Here is a 22,032-nt window from a genome sequence, read left to right as displayed (position 1 = left end):
ATGTATTTAGTTTTTTTTTTAGTGCTTACCGGGGGGCGTTCATTTACACTAAACCACTCAGATATATTATCTAGCACTTTTTTTTACCCTGTAGCTGAATAATAATTAATTTTCCCTTGAGAAAAATACATTCGTATTGTCGGCATACATTACTATATCTGGCGTAAGCGGAATGTTAATAATATAATTTATTCATTAAAAAATTTACTCACCATCCTGGACCTGTGAAAGAGGATGTCTAGCGAAGTTGCAAAACCCCCAGTACAACTGCTGATGGGGCTATGCAATGCTTTATTGGTGGTTCGGATGTTTGTTTTCAGCTTGTGTTTTAATGAAACATATGCTGTTCTGTATCTTGTATTGGTTATTTCAATAAATGTATGCACTTCTGGGAACACTTTGCTAAACACTTGTAGCCTCTGCCTTAGGGGGGCTTGAGCCCTTGCATATTTGCTTGATTAAGGGGGTATGATTCATTGCTGATGATCATAAGTGCTTGTTTCGAGAATATTCTATATTGAGGCTTACGCTGTTCTGTACGTCATATGCGTGATTTCAGTAAATGTATGCACTGTTGCCTTCGTTTTCCTGGGTGTTGGTAGTCTCTGCATTATGAAGGGGATGGGCGAATGCATTTTTGTCGGCTTGGAGGGCTATGAGCCATTGCTGATGATGATAGTTTATGCTCACGCTCGGACACGAAAAATGCCGACGACCGATAGGCTAACAGCTTCGCTGCAAAGGAAGCGGGCCTAAAATGGAACCCTGTGGAAGCCCATATTTATTCTTCACAAAGCTGACCTTGCAGGATGAGCGTGTGTGTAGTGGCAGCAGTTTGAGAAATAGCTACGTCTTGGTTCGAGAGCTGCTCTCGTAATTCCATGGTCACTTAGCTTTTTTAGTATGACGTCATGCTTACCCGAGTCAAACGCACTCCTTTAAATCGAGCAGCACTCCTATAGCATATAATATATATCCGAAATGTTCAATTGTTTGTTTCTTTGATTGTTACGAGTGTCATTTCAATACACTTGTTTCTGGGAGCTATACTGGCTTTTTTGTCAAGAAATTCAGAATGCATAAATTTCGGGTGCATAAACTAAGAGACTCGTCTGTCAGTAGTTGTTCATGTAATTTCTATGAGCACAGGGGCTTTTGGAACGCGCATACACAAAAAACCAACGAGCACGACTGTTGTTGCATTCTGCTTCGATAAAAATGCTGCCTGCACAAAGGGGATTCGAACCCGCGACCTCTGTAACGTAATGCTATAGACACTGAACCAATGGGATGGGTGGTGTTGGTTATCAATTTGATGTAGTGGAAGGCAGCTCAATGAAGATTTTCCCGGTGACTTTTTGTTTATTTTTAAAGCTCCTACTTTATACTTTTTTTCAGGACCGGGCAGATCACTCTTGACGCTGCACCATGCTACACGTCCAGAAACAAAGCAGTCTTCGAACCATACGACGGTAGGTATGTTGATACAGTGAGCAGGAAAACAACGACGTGGATTGTAGTCATCGATATGTCGGCATTGTACCAGTTCTTGCTGGCACATTGTACACGACAGTCAATATCTTTATGCGTTTCGCCTATTTACGAGAGTCATTATATGAAAACCGTAACACGGAAAAAAATATCCGGATATTTCTGCAAGTAATTTGAGATTTTTATTTCACGCTGCTTTATTGACTGACAAACAGGCGGCAGCACGTAGCTGCAATGAATGAGGGCCAATTAGCGTCTGTACAATGGTGGTCGCCAGATTGTCGGCTTGTGCCGCACTTAACAATCAAACCGCCTTTTTATCACGTTAAACGAGTTCAGACGCATCGCCGAATGAAATCGTGGTACATAAATTTGTTACCCTGGAGCAAGTGCAATAACAGGCTACAAAGTTCAGAACAGGACAACATCTGTTAAGGACGTCCCTCAAACTGGGCCCAGCACACCACGTAGTAATGCGGCAAACTTTGAGCGGGAAACGTCATGTCGATTGGATACTACTATGCACATGGGAAAATTTTTAGAACATTACTCACAATGAGAATCAAAGGTGACGAACACTTTATGCAGGTCTGCTTCGCCCAGCAGCCAGGCGCAAGCGACAAAGACTTCAGAGTTCAGAAGTATCGTCACCGCTTGACTACACCTGATGCCGAAGTGCTCGTTAAACACTTGCTTCGATTCTGGACGTGAAATCGCAATGTCTAACGCACGCGCCTTGCTCCTCTAAACAAAAACCCTGTTGCTTTCATGTGTTCAGACGGGCGAAAAAAACTAATGGGAGGGAACAGGGTGAGGGAGTCATTAAGTTTGGAAAACGTAAGGACGGCGCGGTACCAATGACTAGATTCAAGGCGAAAACATTTGTCTCGATGAATCCCTGGGTCATCATAGCATTTTATTATGTGCACTGAACGTCAGAGAGGCTAGGTGTCAAAACACTAATTTCCGGATTCCCCATTTACGACATAATATATACTTGAGGCTTTAAACTTATTCGCCCGCATGTATATCGCGGCTTACAAGATTCAAACAGAATATTTATCAGATTGTTGAGATAAGACAAGAAAACATCTGTATTTCCTTAGCATTTCCACGAAATATTTCAATATATGTAAATATAGCATGCGAGTTGTGCTTTCTTGTGAATGCGAAATCAAAAGTATAACAAACATAAGTGGTTTACGAAAGCTTTGAATCTGTGGTATTTGGTGAAGGTTAAGAATATCATCATTGAAAGCTACTGGGAGAAAACATCCAGGCAGCACCCATCTCGTCATGATTGCCGACTTTAGGATTGAACAACTTTAGGACAATTAGGATTGAAGCAATGTAATGAACTACCGTATCACCTCAAACAAAGCCTCTCATGTACATGGCATGTATGTGGCCTGGCTTCCTTCTCGCGTTTATCTCTGGATAAGCTAGTGGAACCGCCGCGAAATCCCCGCAACGCGCGTTAGATTGTGTGTTCCAACAAGATTGCCTAAATATATATATGGCGCTTATTTGATTTTGCCAAACTCTGCTAGATAGTACACAGACAGTACACCGACAACTCCGTCTGTTGGTCGCCGCTACCCTGTCCGCAAGCCCTCCACTCAAGAAAACACCGCTAACTGAACACCGCTAACTGACTACCAGTCCCCGGTAACTCTGTTCTACATTTGCCTTCTCGTACGTTCTTAAAAGTTAGAAAGATTGCTGAGAAAGGCATCGGTTCTGAGTTGCATGTCAACACGTTGTCGTCCTACTTGAGCGCTTCTGTAGTTCCAAACGGCTTACAGCTAAGACTGAAACCGGCCCCCTCCGAACTTTCCGCTTTTAACAAAACATAGTGGCAACATATATTAAGTAATGCCTCGTTGGAGTTACTGCGTGTAGTTGTTGATCACTACAAATCGTGTATGTTACGTCTTGATAGCGAAAAAAAGCGCCTCGCTAGGCAGTTTGGGACGCGTACGTGAATCTGAATATTTGGCAGCCTTTAACCATACTAAGAAGAACAACTTATCTGCGCTCAAACGCAATAAGTTATTTCGCGACGGAGTTGTCCCCCTTCAGTGTATTGCCCATACAAATAATGTCCTCGTTGAACCGGCACTAACAAGTGAGCCCACTGAACCGAGCAACAATGTTGTAAACCTTTCCACGGTTACTCTTTCCGATGCTCATATAACTGCCTTATCGAAAAGCCTTACTTTTTGCCCAGCCTGCAATGGATTCAGTGAATCTCAGCTTTTAAAAGACCTACACAACCTTGCTCGAAACATGCGCCTTAAAGAGTACTTTCGTAACCGTGATAGTGCTTGCGAGACTAGACTACTTGTGCCCAAACAGAAGGACTGGACACTACCGCCGCAACGCGATAATTGTCTAGATATGCACATCAATGCTGTACAACGTGATTTCTTCAAGGCATACAAGACCTGAGTTTCTTACCGACCGAATCTGACGAAGAGTTGTAAGGAAGAAGAAGTGTGCCTTGCAGAGCGCCGCAGCCGGATCGCCAATGCTACTGAAGTGGGGCTCGGGCTAGACGCTGATCCTGGTGTGACTGGCTAAGACTACGCTGTTGCGTCTCCTGTCTCCTTGTCCGCGTCCATCGTGCCGTCCACAGCCGTGTCGTAGTTCTTTGCCATAATTGGTGGAGGTTTGCTGGGTCTCCTGTCATCCTGGAATTGCGCAGCCGGACTCTCCCTGCCATCATGACCACCGCAAGCGCCACGATCTTACCACCACCTGCTCCCCAGTCCTCCGTATGCCCCGGCACACTCCGTCAGCGGGACCCTCCCATCTTCAGCGGCACTGACGACCACGACGTTGATGACTGGCTCTCATCATACGAACGCGTCAGTCTGAACAACAAATCGGATGACATCACGAAACTGACCACCGTCCCTTTTTACCTCACCGGAATTGCCCACTTGTGGTTTCGGAACCACGAAAGCGAAGTCCCAAGCTGGACGGTGTTCAAAACAAAGTTCAGCGAGGTCTTTGGCCGCCCTGCTGTTCAAAAGCTTCGTGCCGAACAGCGCCTGCAGTCGCGCTCTCAGCAGCCTGGTGAGACCTTTACCAGCTACATCGAAGATGTCATCGATCTCTGTAAACGCGTCGATGCATCCATGACTGAGGGAAATAAGATCAAGCATATAATGAAGGGTATCGACGAGGACGCATTTCAGATGCTCATTTCAAAGAGCCCCTCTACTGTTGCACAAGTTATTGAACTGTGCCAAAGCTATGACGCGCTCCGCCGTCAACGCATTCTCACTGGCCGTCCTGTTCCCCATCACGAATCGTTGTCCGGCTTGACCTCCCCTGTTCAAGATTCCACCCTCCTCTCGCAGATCAAGGCTTTCGTCCGGGAAGAAGTAGCTCGCCAGCTCTCCCTCATCTCCAACCCGCCGGACTCAAGTTCGTCCCTTAGTCCGACCCTACGACATGTTATAGAAGAGCAAGTGTCCGAGGTCCTTCCTCTGGAACGGGTGCCTCAACTCACCGCCCCGTTGACTTACGCCGACGCCGTCGCACGACCACGACCGCCGACCTTCCGGGCTCCGCCTCCGATGCCTAGCCCTGTTTTTACCCCCACGTCGCCATGACGTCCAGCCCATCGAGTAATTAATCCCTGGCGCACACAGGACAAACGGCCCATCTGCTATTCGTGCGGTATTCCCGGACACGTTGCACGCCTGTGCCGCCGCCTTCCACTTCATCCACATGACGACCCACGCACAGCCGCGTACGACCATCCTTTGTCTTACACTCCAGACCGCGATTTACCCCTTCCCCGCCCAAGCCTTCGCCCAGTTTCCGACCGCCGTTCTCCTTCTCCTCGTCGTCGCTCGCTCTCCCCGATGCGTCGACGTCCCTCTACCGCTGACACGGAAAACTAAGTGGCGCAGTTCCCGAGGCAAGAACTGCGTCATCGTCACAACGCTCAAGCCCTCTTCTTTCGCCGCCCAACGTTATTGATGTCGCTGTTGAAGGTGTCTCTGTGCTTGCCCTTATTGACACTAGTGCCGCCATATCTGTAATTGCCGAAAAACTATGCCGCTCAATACGAAAAGTCACGACGCCTTTCTTCGGTCCTTTACTCCGCACAGCCACAGCACAGCACGTCCAGCCGGTGGCTGCGTGCACCGCCAGACTTGAAATTCAAGGAGTGGTCTACACAGTCGAGTTCGTCGTTCTTCCCCACTGTTCCCACGATATTATTTTAGGTTGGGACTTTCTCTCCCGTCACCAAGCTGTTATTGACTGCTCCCGTGCAGAAGTCGCCTTCTCTTCGCTTGGCAATGCCATATCTGATGACGTTTCGCTTTCCTGCACCAAGTTGTCCCTCACTGACGACATCCATATACCTCCGCACGCATCCGTTCTGGCACCTGTATCCTGTTTCGTTGCCTCCAACTCTACGGTACTCTTCACGCCTTCGACTGCTTTCGTTCACCGCCACCTCTCACCACTCCCAACTGCGCTGCTTAGCCTTCAAGCTGGTGCTACTCACCTTCCTATACACAACCACTTCCCACTCTCGATTGCGTTGCTTCGCGGTGAATCTCTCGGCACTGTGGAGCCTTACGACACCATTACCACGTCGGAACTTCCTGTTGGATCGTCAGAGGTCAACACCCTCTACTGTAGTCCCGCACCTGCCGCATCGCCTGAAGACGTTTTCAGCCACGTCATCGACAACGGCTTAAGTCCCACGCAACGCCATGACCTTCTCTGTCTCCTCGAGAAATTTCGCCCTGCTTTTGACAGTCATAGCACTTCTCTGGGCCGAACGACGATTGTATGTCGCCGTATTGACACCGGTTCTCGGTCACCGCTACGGCAGCGACCCTACCGCGTCTCGTCAACAGAACGACGCATCATTGATGAGCAAGTAGGTGACATGCTAAAGCGTGGTGTCACTGAAACGTCCGACAGCCCATGGGCATCGCCAGTTGTTTTAGTTAAAAAGAAGGATGGCTCGATCCGCTTTTGCGTGGATTACCGCCGCCTAAACAAAATAACCCGAAAGGATGTTTATGCATTGCCGCGGATCGACGACGCCCTCGACAGCTTACAAGGTGCAGAGTTCTTTTCCTCCCTCGATCTACGCTCTGGTTATTGGCAGGTGCCTATGGCTGCAGAAGATAAACCTAAAACTGCTTTCATCACACCAGATGGCTTATACGAATTTCGTGTAATGTCATTCGGACTTTGCAACGCGCCCGCGACTTTTGAGCGGATGATGGACACTATCCTTCGACGCCTCAAATGGAACACGTGCTTGTGCTACTTGGATGATGTAGTAGTGTTCGCACCAAATTTTCCTACTCACCTTCATCCCCTGGAGCAGGTTTTACGCTGTCTCAGTGACGCTGGCCTCCAACTAAATCTGAAAAAATGTCACTTTGGGGCACGCAACCTGACAATTCTTGGACATGTCGTGTCAAAGGACGGCGTTCTCCCTGATGCCGCTAAGCTCCGTGCTGTTAAAGAATTCCCGAGGCCAACGTCTCTAAAAGACTTGCGCAGTTTCATTGGCCTCTGCTCGTACTTCCGCCGCTTTATTCGAAATTTCGCTTCGATTATGGCACCTCTGACAGAGCTTCTTCGGGGAGACCCCAATCGTTCCGCGTGGTCCCCGACTTGCGATGACGTCTTCGCAACGCTACGTCGCCTGCTCACAACACCACCGATACTGCGCCATTTCGATCCAACTGCTCCCACGGAAATCCATACGGATGCTAGCGGTGTTGGTCTTGGCGCTGTGGTCGCCCAGCGAAAGCCCGGCTGCCAAAAATATGTTGTTGCTTACGCGAACCGCACTCTGACGAAAGCTGAAGCGAACTATTCCGTCACGGAAAAAGAATGTCTCGCAATCATCTGGGCCATCACAAAATTTCGCCCATACCTGTACGGCCGGTCCTTCGATGTCGTTACCGATCACCACGCACTTTGCTGGTTGTCGTCTCTCAAGGATCCCTGCGGCCGCCTAGCCCGGTGGGCACTGAGGCTCCAAGAGTACGATATCCGGGTTGTCTACCGCTCAGGCAAGAAGCACGCCGATGCCGATGCTCTTTCGCGCTCGCCTGTCCACGCCGACATTGTCAGTGTGTCCGTCCTAGACGACCCACTTCCATTCACTTCTGTCGACATGGCTTTGGAGCAGCGCAAGGACTCCTGGATTTCATCTTTGATAGATTACATCTCCAATTCACCTACACGCCCACTATCCCGAGCGTTACGCCGACAAGCTTCGAACTTCGCCATCCGCGACGCAATTGTCTATCGCCGTAACTGCAGTTGGCTGCTTGTAATACCCCGGCAGCTCCGCACTGATGTACGCGCCGCTTTCCACACCGACCCTCAGTGCGCACACGCTGGTCTCTTCAAGACCTACACCAGACTACGTCATAGGTTTTATTGGCGTGGTATGTACACATTTGTGCAAAAGTACATTCGCTCTTGCACAGAATGTCAACGCCGGAAGCCTGATCCTTGTCGCCCTTCTGGACCAATGCAACCTTTGCCGTGCCCTTCGCGACGCTTTGACCGGGTTGGGATAGACCTCTACGGGCCTCTGCCATACACAGCTGCTGGCAATCGCTGGGTCATTGTGGCTGTAGACCATCTCACGAGGTATGCAGAAACGGCCGCTCTGCCAGCCGCGACGGCTCGTGACGTTGCCTCCTTCCTCCTTCAACGCTTCGTTCTACGTCACGGCGCTCCCCGCGAACTCCTGAGCGACCGTGGCCGCGTCTTTCTCGCCGATGTCATCCAAGAACTTCTCGCTGAATGCCGCATTATTCATCTCTGTACCACCGCATATCACCCGCAAACAAACGGATTGACAGAACGCTTTAACCGAACTCTCGGCGACATGCTGTCGATGTATGTCGCCTCCAACCACACCAACTGGGACCTCATCCTTCCCTATGTCACGTACGCCTACAATACGACACCCCAGTCAACGACGGGCTTTTCTCCCTTCTTTCTTCTATATGGCCGCGAACCATCATTTCCCAATGACACTATTCTTCCTTACCGTCCCGACTTATCAGAGGGTACGCCTGTTTCCGAAGCCGCTCGGTATGCAGAAGATTGTCGGCAACTAGCTCGCTTCCTTACAACGCAAGAACAAGCCCTACAGAAACTTCGTCATGACGACGGGCGCCCCCACCACCAGTTTTCGCCTGACGTTCTCGTTTGGTTGTGGGTGCATCCTACTTCGATACCAGGTGTCTCCTCCAAGTTTGTATCCCGATACCATGGGCCCTACCGGGTTCTACAGCAAACTTCTCCGGTGAACTACGTCATCGAACCTCTGACGCCCCCTACGGACCTGCGTCGCCGAGGGCGCGAAACTGTGCACGTAGATCGGCCCAAGCCGTATCACGAGCCCTTCGTCCTCACGACGCCTTAGGCCTGCTGTGCGGCTCCGTCTTCAGCGAGGCGGGAAGTTGTAAGGAAGAAGAAGTGTGCCGTGCAGAGCGCCGCAGCCGGATCGCCAATGCTACTGAAGTGGGGCTCGGGCTAGACGCTGATCCTGGTGTGACTGGCTAAGACTACGCTGTTGCGTCTCCTTGTCCGCGTCCATCGTGCCTTCCACAGCCGTGTCGTAGTTCTTTGCCATAGAAGGAAGAAAAAAGAGCGGTGGAACCATTAGGCATAACCATGACATTGTTGTTATGCCTGCAGATAAGGGAAGAGCAATTGTTCTCTTTAATAAGCAGGATCATACAGCGGAAGCTATAAGGCCACTCTCGGATGCCACTTTCTACGACGCACTTACGGATGACCCAACCGATAACTTTAAGGGAATTTTGAAGGATACGCTTATGGTACTACTAAAAGAGAAAAAAAGATAGATGAAAAAACCGCTCGGACACTTGTACCGCTCAGTCCTGTGGCTGGTAGATTTTACTTGCTCCCGAAGATTCACAAACGAGGAAACGCGGGCCGCCCGATTATTTCCCGCGTAAACACTACAACTGAGAACCTATCACGCTACGTAGACTCCCTTATTTACAAGATTGCCGAAACATTTCCGTCATTTGTAAAAGATACCAATCGCTTTCTTGAAGATGTATTAAATCTTGCCATTCCTAATAACGCAATCCATGTAACACTCGACGTCGCCTTTCTTTATACTAACATACCGAATGTCGATGGAATTGCACCAGTCCTTAAGACTTATCAACAATCCTATTTCGAGAAACCTGTTGATAAAGAAACCGTGGGATCGTTGTTAAAGCTTATTCTTGAGCTCAATAAATTTGAATTTAATAATTGTCATTACGTTCAGATTAGTGGTACGTCAATGGGAACTCGAATAGGCTCATATTACGCTAATATCTTTATGGGTGTTCTGGAAAATGATTTTTTTATCCAGCACAAAGCTGCAACCTTTCTTTGGTAAGCGCTTTATTGATTGACAATATCTTCTTAATTTGGGCCCACGGAGAGGCTAGCCTATTAAAGTTCATAGAAGGGTTCAATCACTTTCACCGTTCAATCAAATTTTCGCACCATTACTGGTCAACTTCAGTCAACTTCCTGGACGTCACTGTTACGCTATCGCAAGGTAAATTATTGACAAAACCTTTTCGCAAACCTACTGATAGAAACCAGCTTCTACATTTCCGGAGCAGCCATGTGCGACAGTGCAAAACCGGTATCCCCTACAGTCTGGCTCACCGCTTCAAGCGATTGTGTTCAGATCGCAAAGATTTCATTTCTAATTGCGAACAACTCAAAAGTGCCCTCGTTACACGGCAGTATCACTCAAAGTTAATTGACGACGACATATGCCGATAAGAGCAATTAAGTAGAGCCGATATTCTAAGCGAAAACCGGTTACCCGAAAAACGCAACATCACCAATCTTGTACTAACATTCTTGGCATCAGCGCCAAAAGACGTTTCTATATTGAAACGCCACCAAAATATCCTTTCCCAAAGTGAACATCTTCTCGATATTTTTCGTGAACCGCCTCGCGTGGTGTACCGACGGTGTAAGAACCTCCGCGATATGTTAACATCCTGAAAATTACATGAGCACTACAAGACGTCTGGCTGCGCCCCATGCAACAAAGCGTGTTGCGAAGTATGTGTGCACATGCAAACCACAGAGAGAGTGAATAGTACGTCCTCAGACTTCACCCTAAAACTTTGCGAATCTTTCAATTGCGATACCTCGAATGTTGTATACATGCTTGAGTGCAGAGTCTCCATACAACAGTATATTGGCCAAACAGAAACGTCGTTTCGAATACGCTTTAGTAACCACAGATCGCATGCTAATACACTTCCTAACCTAACATTATCAAGACATATTTGCTTACCAGGCCATTCTTCCGCAAAACTCAGGGCCACTATACTTGAATCAGGCTTTCGTTCCCATCACGATCGCGAAGTCCACGAGTCTTACCTAATCTATAAGTTTAACGCCGTGTCATCTGGCATTAATGAAAACACAGGCACATCAACCAGCGTGCCTACTAAGCATCCTTGACATTAGCCGTGATGCCTTATGTATGCCATGAGACGCAGCTTTCTTTCAAGAACCCTCTAATATTATTGTCTTTTTTTCCCTGTTTCGTCAATTCTGTGTCACATAATGTCCATAGTCTGCACACGACACTGTGTTCCACCGTACGCATGCCAATAAAAGCCCTGGTCATTCATCCTGCTCGCTATGACGACTACTGAGGAGTGCGCTTTACCCACACCCTGAATGTACTATCGCACGGTTCCTTATTACCTCCATGTTTCTTTTTATTGTATCAATCTTGATTTGATGCTGATTTGAAGTGATTTCATTGTAGTATTGAGTAAACGAACGATTCATTTCTTAACTGTGCGCCACGTGTGGTATCGCTATCGCCGATTGTATCGCTATACTTATGTTGTTTTTGTTGTTGTTGTTACTATTGCGCACAACTTTGTCTAATGTGTCGCGGGTTTATAAGGAAGCCCAAATGCATGTAGATGTTACTTCTACAAAGGCTGGTCCACCAGCCAAAACGTCAGTCAAATATACTGTGCTGATTGAACTTACGTCGTACTCTTCTTCATATTCATACAGGGGCCGGCGTGATTTCCTTAGACATGACTATATATATATATATATATATATATATATATATATATATATATATATACGTGCATATATATATATATATATATATATATATATATATATGCACGTATCTAAGCGTTGTCCCGCCTACCTGGGCCATTGAGTTGTCCTTCTTGGACAAGTGGGGAGCGCATCGGGCTTCTGTTCGGACAGAACACGGTTCGAAAGCAACTGTCAGACCAACTTGTGTCACTGGGCACGTAGGAATGTGTAGTTATGCGCATCCCAATAAGTTATTAGTATGTGTTTATCGGGATGGAAAAAACAAGTATTTTATCGCATTTCTGTGTTCTTTTGTTTTATCAGATGGTCTGCCTCAAGAAATATTCTACGCCGTTTACACAGACTGCACAAAATGCACAATCCTTCGACATCATTATGCCGAAAATGGTGAGACTGAAGAAATTCTACAATGACAGATAGTTATGTATTTTAGTTGCAAATATCATTTAGGTTATTCACTCTTATCTGTCACCGCTGCACTTTTAATATCATAAGAAGGCATACTGCGCATATTATTGTAAGCAAGTCTGGAATTGATTTAGTTCATAGGCATATAATTTGCAAGGCGGGCAATCTAAAGAAAACATTATTTTGGTCATGTATTTTCTAGCAGAGGTCCAAGAAACGGATTGCTCTTTCTTTAATGATATGTGACAGATACGGTGGCGTGTAATAAAATCAAATAAGAAATTGGGATCCAATTATGGCAATACCGTGATCGGGAGTCCCGCGTTATTTTGACAATTTGGCGATCTTTACAGTGCACCCAATGCACGGTACTAGCGTGTCAACTGCATGAGCCCTCTCCTCGGTATGTGGCCTGTAAGGCTTGGATTGAAACTGCGGCCCTGCGCTCTGCAGCGCAATTTTATAGCCGCTCGGATATGACAGCCGGTGAAGACGGTGCCTCAACCGATCCGTGCGTCGCTCACAAATCAAGCAAAGCGCCGTGCCTTCTGGACTACAGGCGTTGAATGGCAGGTGCACCGAATGCAGCACCTTAATGTTTACTTGCATTGTTGCGATGCCGCAGTGTGTGTCTGAACGTAGAGCTCTACAAGTTTTCTCACAGCGGCGTTCACCCACATGACCGTCCACGCCAGGTCACAATGAGCACGGCACGGAACATGTACGCGAAGCGATGCGATACAGTCCAGCATAATCCTTGCTACTTATCTACAGATTCTTCGCTTGCAACCGGTTATTGTCACGCTTTGTCCGCACTACAGCCACGGCCGATGGCGACCTAGCATAGCAGATGGCAGATATGCGGTGCTCGCTAAAAAGCATGTGTAAACCTTCCGTTGGAAGCGCATAAGTAGCCGGAGCGATGTGGATCTGAATGGCATAGACTAGACAGAAGCGGTGCTGGCAAGGAGGCGCTGCGGCAACTTGAGTGTCCCACCATGGCCTCCGAGATTTGCGCGCGCCAGCAGGTTTCTCTTCGGCCGTCACATAGCAAGGAGAGAGTGTAATTCCTGAGGTACGCGGGCTCGGCTTCTCTCTCGTACCGCGGCGCTAGCGACCGTGGGCCATTCATGCGTACCGGAAGCTTTCGGCTGCTCTGGTACTGTTGGATTAGGCGTGAAAAGAATGCTTTTGCACTGGTATGTGATCTTTTATAGATTACGAAATGACGGCTCAAGCTGTACGAGGGCAAATGTGCATGCTGGTGCCTATTTATTCTATAACGCGTTTTATTTTAATTATTTTTCTGCAGACACACTCCCGCTAAATTCATGTGTCCTTGTGGAAGTGGAATGTCTCTGCAAAAGATCGTCATATGTTGTAAAGGCACAATAGTTCGAAATTCACGCGCTGTAAAGGTGTGATGTTGTGAGCCAATTTTAAAGCTGATTCCCTAAAGTAGCCAGGTTCAAGCAGTTTCTGCTGCTGGTGTCGGCGCTTGCTTTCATCTGCCCATTTCGCCGTCGTGAAAGGGCGCGATGCAAGGCGTAGCTTGACCCGCCCTCAGAAACCTGCGGCGAACGCCCGTGTACTTAGAGTCAGGTGCATGCTATGGAACCATAGGTGGCTAAAACTCTTTCGGAGTCCCCCGCTACAATCTTCGTTAAAATCCCTTATTTTTCTCGAAAATCCACAATTTTTTGTTGCGATCAAAATTATAGTGACACTCTATAGGCGGGGACATCGACATTTCCTCTCAGTTGCGCTGAACGGAACAGCCGCATTCCAGAAAGGCAAAAGCGCAAACGCCACGTTTAGGCAACACACGCGCACTACAAATAAAGAAGCTCGAGTGTACACTGAAAACTGACGCTAACTGAACCGAACAAGCGGCACTCGGCATCGATCACGCTCGCTTATCGCGGTATTGCCAGTGCCACCGTGTCTCACTACGCCTGACATCGCCAGACCCTGAGACACCAATAGGGAAAGGGCACGCCAGAGTTGTGCTCGCATAGCGTACCATGCTTCGCGCTCGCGTGTGGGGCTTTCCATTTTTCAGTTCCAAACTCTCTCCGTCGTACAACTAAGAATGGACACACAAAAATGGGCAAGGAGGGGGATAGCAGTGGCCGTACATCTAATCTGAGCGTAGCCGTTGCTCCGGCGGTTCCGCACTGCAGCTCATATATGTGCTCGCGCGCGCGCACGGGTGCGTGTGTGTTTGTCTGTGAGATGAACCTGGGCACTTTCCGTTCCCCCTCGCTGTAAACGTGCTCCGCAAAACACGAAAAATGCCAACCATTCCACTCTATGGAACGTGGAATGGCAGCAAAAGCTGACGACAGTCGAAGCTCTCAGACGAAAAGCAAAGTGCTTTCGTTGCCATTCGATCTTCCCGGAGTGGAATGGTTGTCATGTTTTGCGTCGCGAGTCTGGCGTCGTTGCTAGTTTGGAAGTGCCCGGGCTCGCAATTGTCATTTTCGTTGAGCATCGCGGGAAAGTTCTTCGTCGGTGGGAATTTCGCGCCGGCTCCGTTTAAATTATCATTGCTGTTCCTTCCGGCGCTCCTCGTGCGCATGTTGTCCATCGGGTGTACGAATAATACGTGTCCGCCCAATCGATAACTCAGCTGTTTCTATCGCCGATATCTCTCCTGCTTATATACTGCAATAACCTTGATGTCACACTATTGTTCACTGCAAGAATTCTAAGCTGTTCCGCATTTTGACATCTGCGCCACCGCACTGCAGCCGTATGGGTTTGTTAGAAATCGGGAAGTCCGTTTCTGTTGCCGGTGCTGAAAAAAACTACGGAAGGTCAGTCATATACAGCTTTCGCTGCATAGATTTTCTTTATAGTATAGTATAGTTGCGCCTAGGTGCGCCATCTTGTCCTTTAAGTCATCCATGTTAAGCAGGAAAGCCCCTCATCTTCACTTGGAAGAGATGGCGCGGCTCAGCGTCCGAGTGTGCCTCCTCGTTCATTCAGCGTCATCGGCGGCAAAAACGCTTTCACATGAAAGAAAAAGAAAGGAAGCTTGAAGAAACAATGAATTTAGATAAAACTGATTCTATATGTTGTCCGTTGTGAGTCACTATCGGTATAAACGTTTGTTTCATATATGAGAAATCTCGAACGAACCTTATTGTAGATATAGCAAGTTCTCCAAATAGCTCGTTGCACATAGTTTTTGACACAGCGCTTTAGAAGATAAAATAGGCAACAAGAGGAAACAACTGCTCCGAATAAAACAAGCGTTACAAATTATCTGTGTTTCGTGGTTAATATATACGCATGGAAAGTATAGAACTTAGTGCAATTTCAGGTTTGTTAGGCTTAATAAACACCGGATACGGCTTCAAACTTTTATATTTCGCAGTTCGGTGGAGTGCGACGGACTATACAGACTGTATAACGCTGTGCTGGTACATCCGTAGGATGAATATTTATATATACATTCATGCGCGAATACTTCCGTCTTTTTCCGGTGCAGATTTTTTTACCGGCTAACTAGCGTGAGAGGAGCCATAGATGTCCTGAATGTTATCGCCCATTCTCATCAGGAAATTATTGCTAATGAGATTTATACTTACTCTATAAGACAAGATTTCGTGCGTGACGGGAATAGGACTGGGCATTCTGGAATGTACCGTTACACTGGAATAAATAAGTCAAATCGAATAGCAGATGCACTCGACCCGCAGTACTGATGTCGACGTGCGACGACCACTTTTCTTCGCGTTTCACTTGTTTTGCTGGGCACATCTTCGACAAGACAGAGTTTGTTTTGTGCTTTCAAAATACATGGCACTGTGGGTGAGAGATTAGCTGATCGTTAAAAAGATTGTCCAATACTCTGATTCGTGAGTCTGATTTTGCCCTGCCTTGTCCTTCACTTTCACTAGTAAAACTGGCAACGTAGTAGACAAAACGGCCATAATGCTGCGGTTTTAAATCCAGTTGCTACAGAAACAGTGTTTTGTATCCAATGAGTGCTTTCTGCACTCCATGACTTACACATTGTCCCGTGCAATACACTACTCGCCGTGACGCTTTGCGAATGCGGCAGCGCGGCGGGCGGCAGCGCACGAGAGGCTGGCGAGGACGTGCTGTGCGGCAGTGCAGGTGCAGCCGTGAATTGGCTTCCGCTCTAACGGATGTTTTTTGCACATGTGGCCATATATGGCAAATAGGAGCGCGAGCGGCGCGTTTAACCAGATGCACAAATCTGCTCCCCATGGCAGCATATACAGTAACTCTGTTATGGATGGATGGATGTTATGAGTGTCCCCTTTGGGACGGGGCAGGGGGTTACGCCACACAGCTCTTGCTATTATACTGCCTAGTGTCCTGCCTAGGTTAACAAAAAAAAAAAAAAAAAAAAACGATGAATTCCCATAACCAAGTTTTCTGACCCCCTATTGGGAACATTGTTTTTTTACGCATCCGTTTTTTGTCGCTTCCCTACCTTTCTTCCACCAATCGTCCAATCGCCTCTTACTAATCCCAGCTGCGGACATGTTCACTTTTCCACTGCTCTCGCTCAACCCAAGGGCTTCAAGGAGGCCAATGGTGCCTAAATCCACCACTGGGTAGACGTCTTCACATTTTAATAAAACATGCTCCATAATTGCCGTAGCTTTACAGCAACAAGCACATGCTTCGTCTTCCTTCTTATATCTCGCTTTATATGTGGGTGTTCTAAGGCATCCCGATCTCGCTTCGAAAAGTAATGAGCTTCCCTTTGAGTTATAAATTGTTTCTTTCCTGATTTCGTTTTTTCCTCCTAAGTAGTTACTCATGGCACGTTTCTTTTCCGTTGCCGCCACCCATGAGATTATTTCAGCCTTCCGCTTGGCGGTATGTGTTGCTGTGTCGGCCACCCTACAGGCCTTATACTTGCTGGTAAGCTTCGTAGTCGTTTTCCTCCACTGTGTATCAATCTGTTTCTTGTACAGATAACTCAACACTCTCCCAGCCCATTTACTTCCTTCCATATTCCTGAGTCGTTCTTCATACTCAATTTTACTGCGAGCATCCCTTACTTCAGAACTGGTCCAGCCCATATGACCCTGCACAGCTTCATTTGTAGTCTTCCCGTGGGCAACCAATGCGAGGCCACCCACCAACCTTTTGTTCCTATCGAGTCCAGATTGTACCCCTGATTTAAAGCAAACAACCGTATTTCCAAAAGTAAGTGCATTTTTCCTAACAACGCCCTCTAGTGGTAGCCAGGCGAGCGTGCCGCATTACCCTTACCTTCTGGGGAGCGAAGCTAATGGAACGGCCGGAGAAAAACCACCCGGCGCGTGTAAACCTTGGAGGTCATGATCATACTAAAATATGTTGACGCCATCCGATAGGGACGCCACGGAAATAGTACGATATCTTGATCGACGGCAGATGGCCATGCGTGAAGATTGATAACACCCGGCTCTATCAGCTAAGCTCTGTCACTAGCAATGAACATTTCGTGGAGCGCATGCAGCCCTTTGTTCTAGCAGGCCGGTGCCCACTCAGGGTCACAGTCTGGACAAAGCTGCCTAAGGATGAGCCCTTGATGAGGCCACGTCGAAGCTTGTCCCACAAAAACTGTTTCCTTCGGCTGCCGGGCCGAATGTTACAGCGCTGCTGTTCGCAGCTCCAATTTTAGCGCTCTTTGCCTGCTTTGTGCTCGTGCGCGTGATCTCGCTCCTTTGGTAGGTAGGTTCCATGACACGGCGTGAATGTTCTGCCGGTCGACTTGCCGACAAGCGATATAAAGAGATTGCTTCATTCCAAGGTGCCGAAATTGTTCGTAAGAGCAAGTGCCAGCCGATTTAGACGCTGGATATCTTATCAGCGGTGGCAGCCGGCCACACACGAACGCACTTACGCTATGCAAAGCGCATTTAGGAATGAAAATATCTGTCAATTCGGCAGCGACTCTTAGCAAATTTTCCAGCCCCTATACGAAAGACGCGATTCCTCGTAGGCATGTTTTGGTAAACATCTGTCGCTTTTCTATAATGCGCACGAAAATGTACAATTCGCGTTAAATAGTTTGGACCAACTCGATGGATATCGTGCCCATTAGCGACGTTATGGCTGCGTTGATGTACTCTGTAATTAAAATACTAACTCGTTTGACCTACAGTGACGGGGTTTAGCGCCATGTGTTATACCAAACCGCAAGTATATATTGTGAAAATACAGTGAGGAAAGAGTACAGAAGCAATTTAGCTGACAATGTAAAGGAAAGAAAATTGCGCCTCTATATAAGCGTTTTGGAAGACCCACTTTGTAAACACGCACCACGGTTGTTTAGCGGCTACTGTGTTGCGCTGCGAAGCACGATGTCGAGGGAGCAAATCCCGGCTGCGGATGCCGCATTTCGGTGGGGGCGGAATGCAAAAAAGCCCGTGTGCCGTACTTGGGCAGCACGTAAACGACCTCCTGCTGGTGAAAATAATCGGCAGTCCCCCACTACGTCGTCCATTATAATCATATCGTTATTTTGGCACGCCAGACCCCAGAGTTCAAGACTTTTTGAAGAAAAGAAAGGAAAGCACAGAAAAATAGTGTAAGGTCTATGACAGAAAACCCATAGACAAGTATGTAAATAAGCCCCATGTTGCACCGTTACGTAAAGGGAGATCCCGGCTGTGTAAAAACTTGTAACCTTGTCTTCTAACGCCGCACTCGCGCTCTCATTGGACAGCTATAAAAGGCTGTCGGTCCTTGAAGTAAACAGCCGTTGGCAGTTTTGGCTTGCTGTGTCGTGTGTGTTCTTGCTGTTTTCTCGTTTCAGTCTCGCTCTTTCATATTAGTTTGGGGACTAACCAGTTAGTCAATGCAGGAAATGGCTGTTCCTTCTGGCGCAATGAAGAAACCATGCATGAAGAGGCGGACTGCTGCGACTTCATCTACGATGAGAACTGCGGCACGGCGCCGAAGTACCAGATGTACGACGATTCCTGCGGCTGGAACTTCTAGACCAGCTTCTGTTGAATCATCGTTATCCTGTGGATTGTCTCCTGCCCTCGCAAATTAAGATGGAATGCCTGTAAATGTATTAAACTTAGATAATTTTAGTTCGAGACGCTGCAGACATTACTCCGAGAAGTTTAGGTTAGTGTGATCATGATTTGCGCTTTTTTTAGTGAGTCTTTAAGAGTTTAGTGTAATATTTGAATTGACTGATCGAGTGATTTTTGCCCTGCCGTATATAGCAGAGCTGATTTGTTGGCTGGCTTGCTTTTCTTTCTTTTTCCTTCACGTTCAATTCTGGTGATTCGCCTGCAGATCTGAGTTTCCTAGCCTTGGTACGCATACACTGTACTGCAATGATCTTCATGCAATCTTTATGAGGGAAGCTCCGTGTCCACTTTTTCTTGTTCTTAGTTTTAACTTTTGTTTTCCAATTTTTTGTACCGACTGTTTTGATGTTATGGTGTATTACGTTGCGTCAATAGTGCTTTTGTGGCTTTGATACTTGTTTTTTTTATTAGCGTTTGTTTTTCGTTGATGTGAATCCAGTTACCGCTACTGAATGTCTTTATGAAGGCCAGTAAGGTGTAAAAGAGTGAATAAATAAAGGAATGCAAGTATATCAGTAAAGCAATACATCAATAAAGTTGTAGTTATTGTGCCATCACTTTCATTGTCTTTCTTTATAAACAGAACAAATTCACCGCCCCAAAGCACACGTAGAACTAATTATTGGCTGCAGACATTGCGAGCAAGCAAAAACAATCTTTTCCGAACTTATAACGAAGAGTGGCAGGCCGGATTTAGCATAAAATAATAGAAGAACCTACGGTCAAGTGGGGCTTGTTAGCAATATATCCCGCACATTGAAGTGAAAGGGGGACAGGTCGAGTACGGTTATTTTATTACGAAGCAGCGTAGTTGACCGTTTTCTGTTTGGCACCTTCGAAAAAAACGACAAAATAAGCGGCGTACGAAATTTTTAATCTAGCCTGGATGAAGGGTTTATAACAATGCATTTCCTCTATAATAAACGGAGCTCACAAGAACGACGACGCCTTGCATAAAACAGACGACAAGGGTCTTGGTCCCTTTGCAGACCGCTAAAATTATTGTTTACCAGCTTCTCACACCACCACCCTTCTATCTTCTAATTCAACCCCACATAATGTGAAATGTGATGGATTGCGAATGGCGGGCAAGAAAGTTGAAAGCAAGCCCATTGCACAGCCGGGTCTCACCTGCAGAACCCGACTTGCACCGTATCCTGTTTGGAAGCGTTGAACAAGCGTTGAACTATGAAGCATAAGAAAACACATCTCGCGTGCCTTTTGCAACAGCTGGCGTTCCTACCGCACGGCCGTCATACGACACCACATTCTTGCGGTTACAAGAACACGCGCTGCTGGACGCCATGAGTTTTCGTAGTTTCATCTTCGATGTGTCGTTTTTCTAGCTCGCCATGTCTTTTGTTGAGAGTCACATGTTACCAAGTTACTTTAAGGAGCTTTATTCTCTCTCTTGAGTGCTTACGTCGTCCGACATGATATTCTTTAGGTCCCGTATAGGTAACATGAGAATCGTACAAACAGACTGAGTTGGCTATACCAATAGTAGCTCAGAAATATGCGAAATTGGCTCGTGACTTTCTCGACGCCTCTTACCACTGATTGAGGCGCGGTCGATGACCATCAGCTCTTGCCTTTGCTTGTTGTCCATTATCTTTTTCCTTGAGTAATATTTCGTTGCACCGTCTTCGTACTTGAATGCCCGCAAAACCGACCGAATACAGGCCTCTGAAGGAAACCTCACTTTCTCACTGCATGTAGTAGTCGCCGTTGTTAGAGGTCTTGTTGATCTCCGAAATAGGAAGACTGCAAACTTTTGTACGAGCTTTTGTAGTGAAGACAAACACTATGCGCTAGAAATCACCATCGTCTGCTTATATGCCCCAAACGACTTCAAAGTTTGTTCTTTGCAACACTCTTGACGGAAGAAAATTTCAATCTGATGAAAATTTTGATGTGAACGTGACCAGCCACATCAACGTCAATCCGCAGCTGGAACTGCCACACGGGACAGCCAGCATCATCTTCTGTATGTGTTTCGCACCTGTTTCTGCAATGCATCTTTCTCCTCCAATACGTCCTAAGTCGAGCAGGACTACCCTTACCAAGCAAGAAATCATCGCTGAGCCAACAACCCTGTGACAAGCGCGCCAATACGCTTACCGCGTATCGCTGCAAGAACAGAAAAAATGCGTCACCAAGAGAAAGGAATACTCGATGAAAACGCCATCCCACCATCGACTTGACCGTGAACGTTACCTAGGGAGGAATTGCGTAAGCGAACACATCAAGAAATTTTGGCGTAGGAAATATCTTATGAAAAAGGCGCATTCACCAAGCTAAATGAATTCTTAGCATCAGCAAACTTGCCATACCCGCCGCTGCAAAGACGAGTGCTGTCGTCAACAAAAGGCGTGTATGCAATGGTATCACAGGTGCGAACTTTAGTACAATATGAGGTGTAAGTGGATTAAGAATGCTTAAACATCCATTGAGGCTGCCGACGTAAGAAGGAATTTTTGCGACAGTGCGTAGATGTTACCAGGATTATTGAGTTATGTGCGCCGCTCAACCTGACTTGGATAAGCGTTGGAAAATGCTGTTCCTGCTGAATTGCCAGTGACCACAACTCATAGCCGAGGCTGGCGTGTGCTTTCTTCTTTGTAGCCCGCTCTGATTTCTCAACTCAAGGTGCATTACGCAGTTTTGTGCGTAATTGTATTCGCCTGAACTGCCGGGAAAGAAAGCAACGTAATTGAGATGCTTTAAAATTCTACTCAACGTCTCATAGGCTATACTTTCTATGCGCGTAATAGCCTTTTTATACTCGTCGCGACACTCTACTGGGTGGTAGCCGATATGACTGTGTTGTCAGTTCCTGACAGCCATTTAGTTTGTCATCAATGTATTTTGAGCATTTATGTCATTTTTA

The 22,032-nt window shown here is 47.0% G+C and overlaps 1 protein-coding gene across 1 annotated transcript in view; it reads left to right on the top strand.

Moving 5' to 3' along the window:
* The window catches only part of LOC129385515 (uncharacterized), a 33,669-nt gene extending 13,970 nt beyond the window's left edge, over window positions 1-19,699 (top strand). The window contains exons 2-4 of the mRNA XM_055072142.2: window positions 1,399-1,472; window positions 11,956-12,039; window positions 18,902-19,699. Coding sequence (XP_054928117.2) covers window positions 1,399-1,472; window positions 11,956-12,039; window positions 18,902-19,038 — 295 coding nt within the window. The 3' untranslated portion in view covers window positions 19,039-19,699. The remainder of the gene's footprint in view (window positions 1-1,398; window positions 1,473-11,955; window positions 12,040-18,901) is intronic.
* Window positions 19,700-22,032: the final 2,333 nt, after the last annotated feature.

Source organism: Dermacentor andersoni, chromosome 7 (genome assembly GCF_023375885.2).
Source record: "Dermacentor andersoni chromosome 7, qqDerAnde1_hic_scaffold, whole genome shotgun sequence".
Lineage (NCBI taxonomy): Eukaryota > Metazoa > Arthropoda > Arachnida > Ixodida > Ixodidae > Dermacentor > Dermacentor andersoni.
Note: the sequence above shows the minus strand (reverse complement) of the source record. Positions and strands in the feature narration are given on the sequence as shown.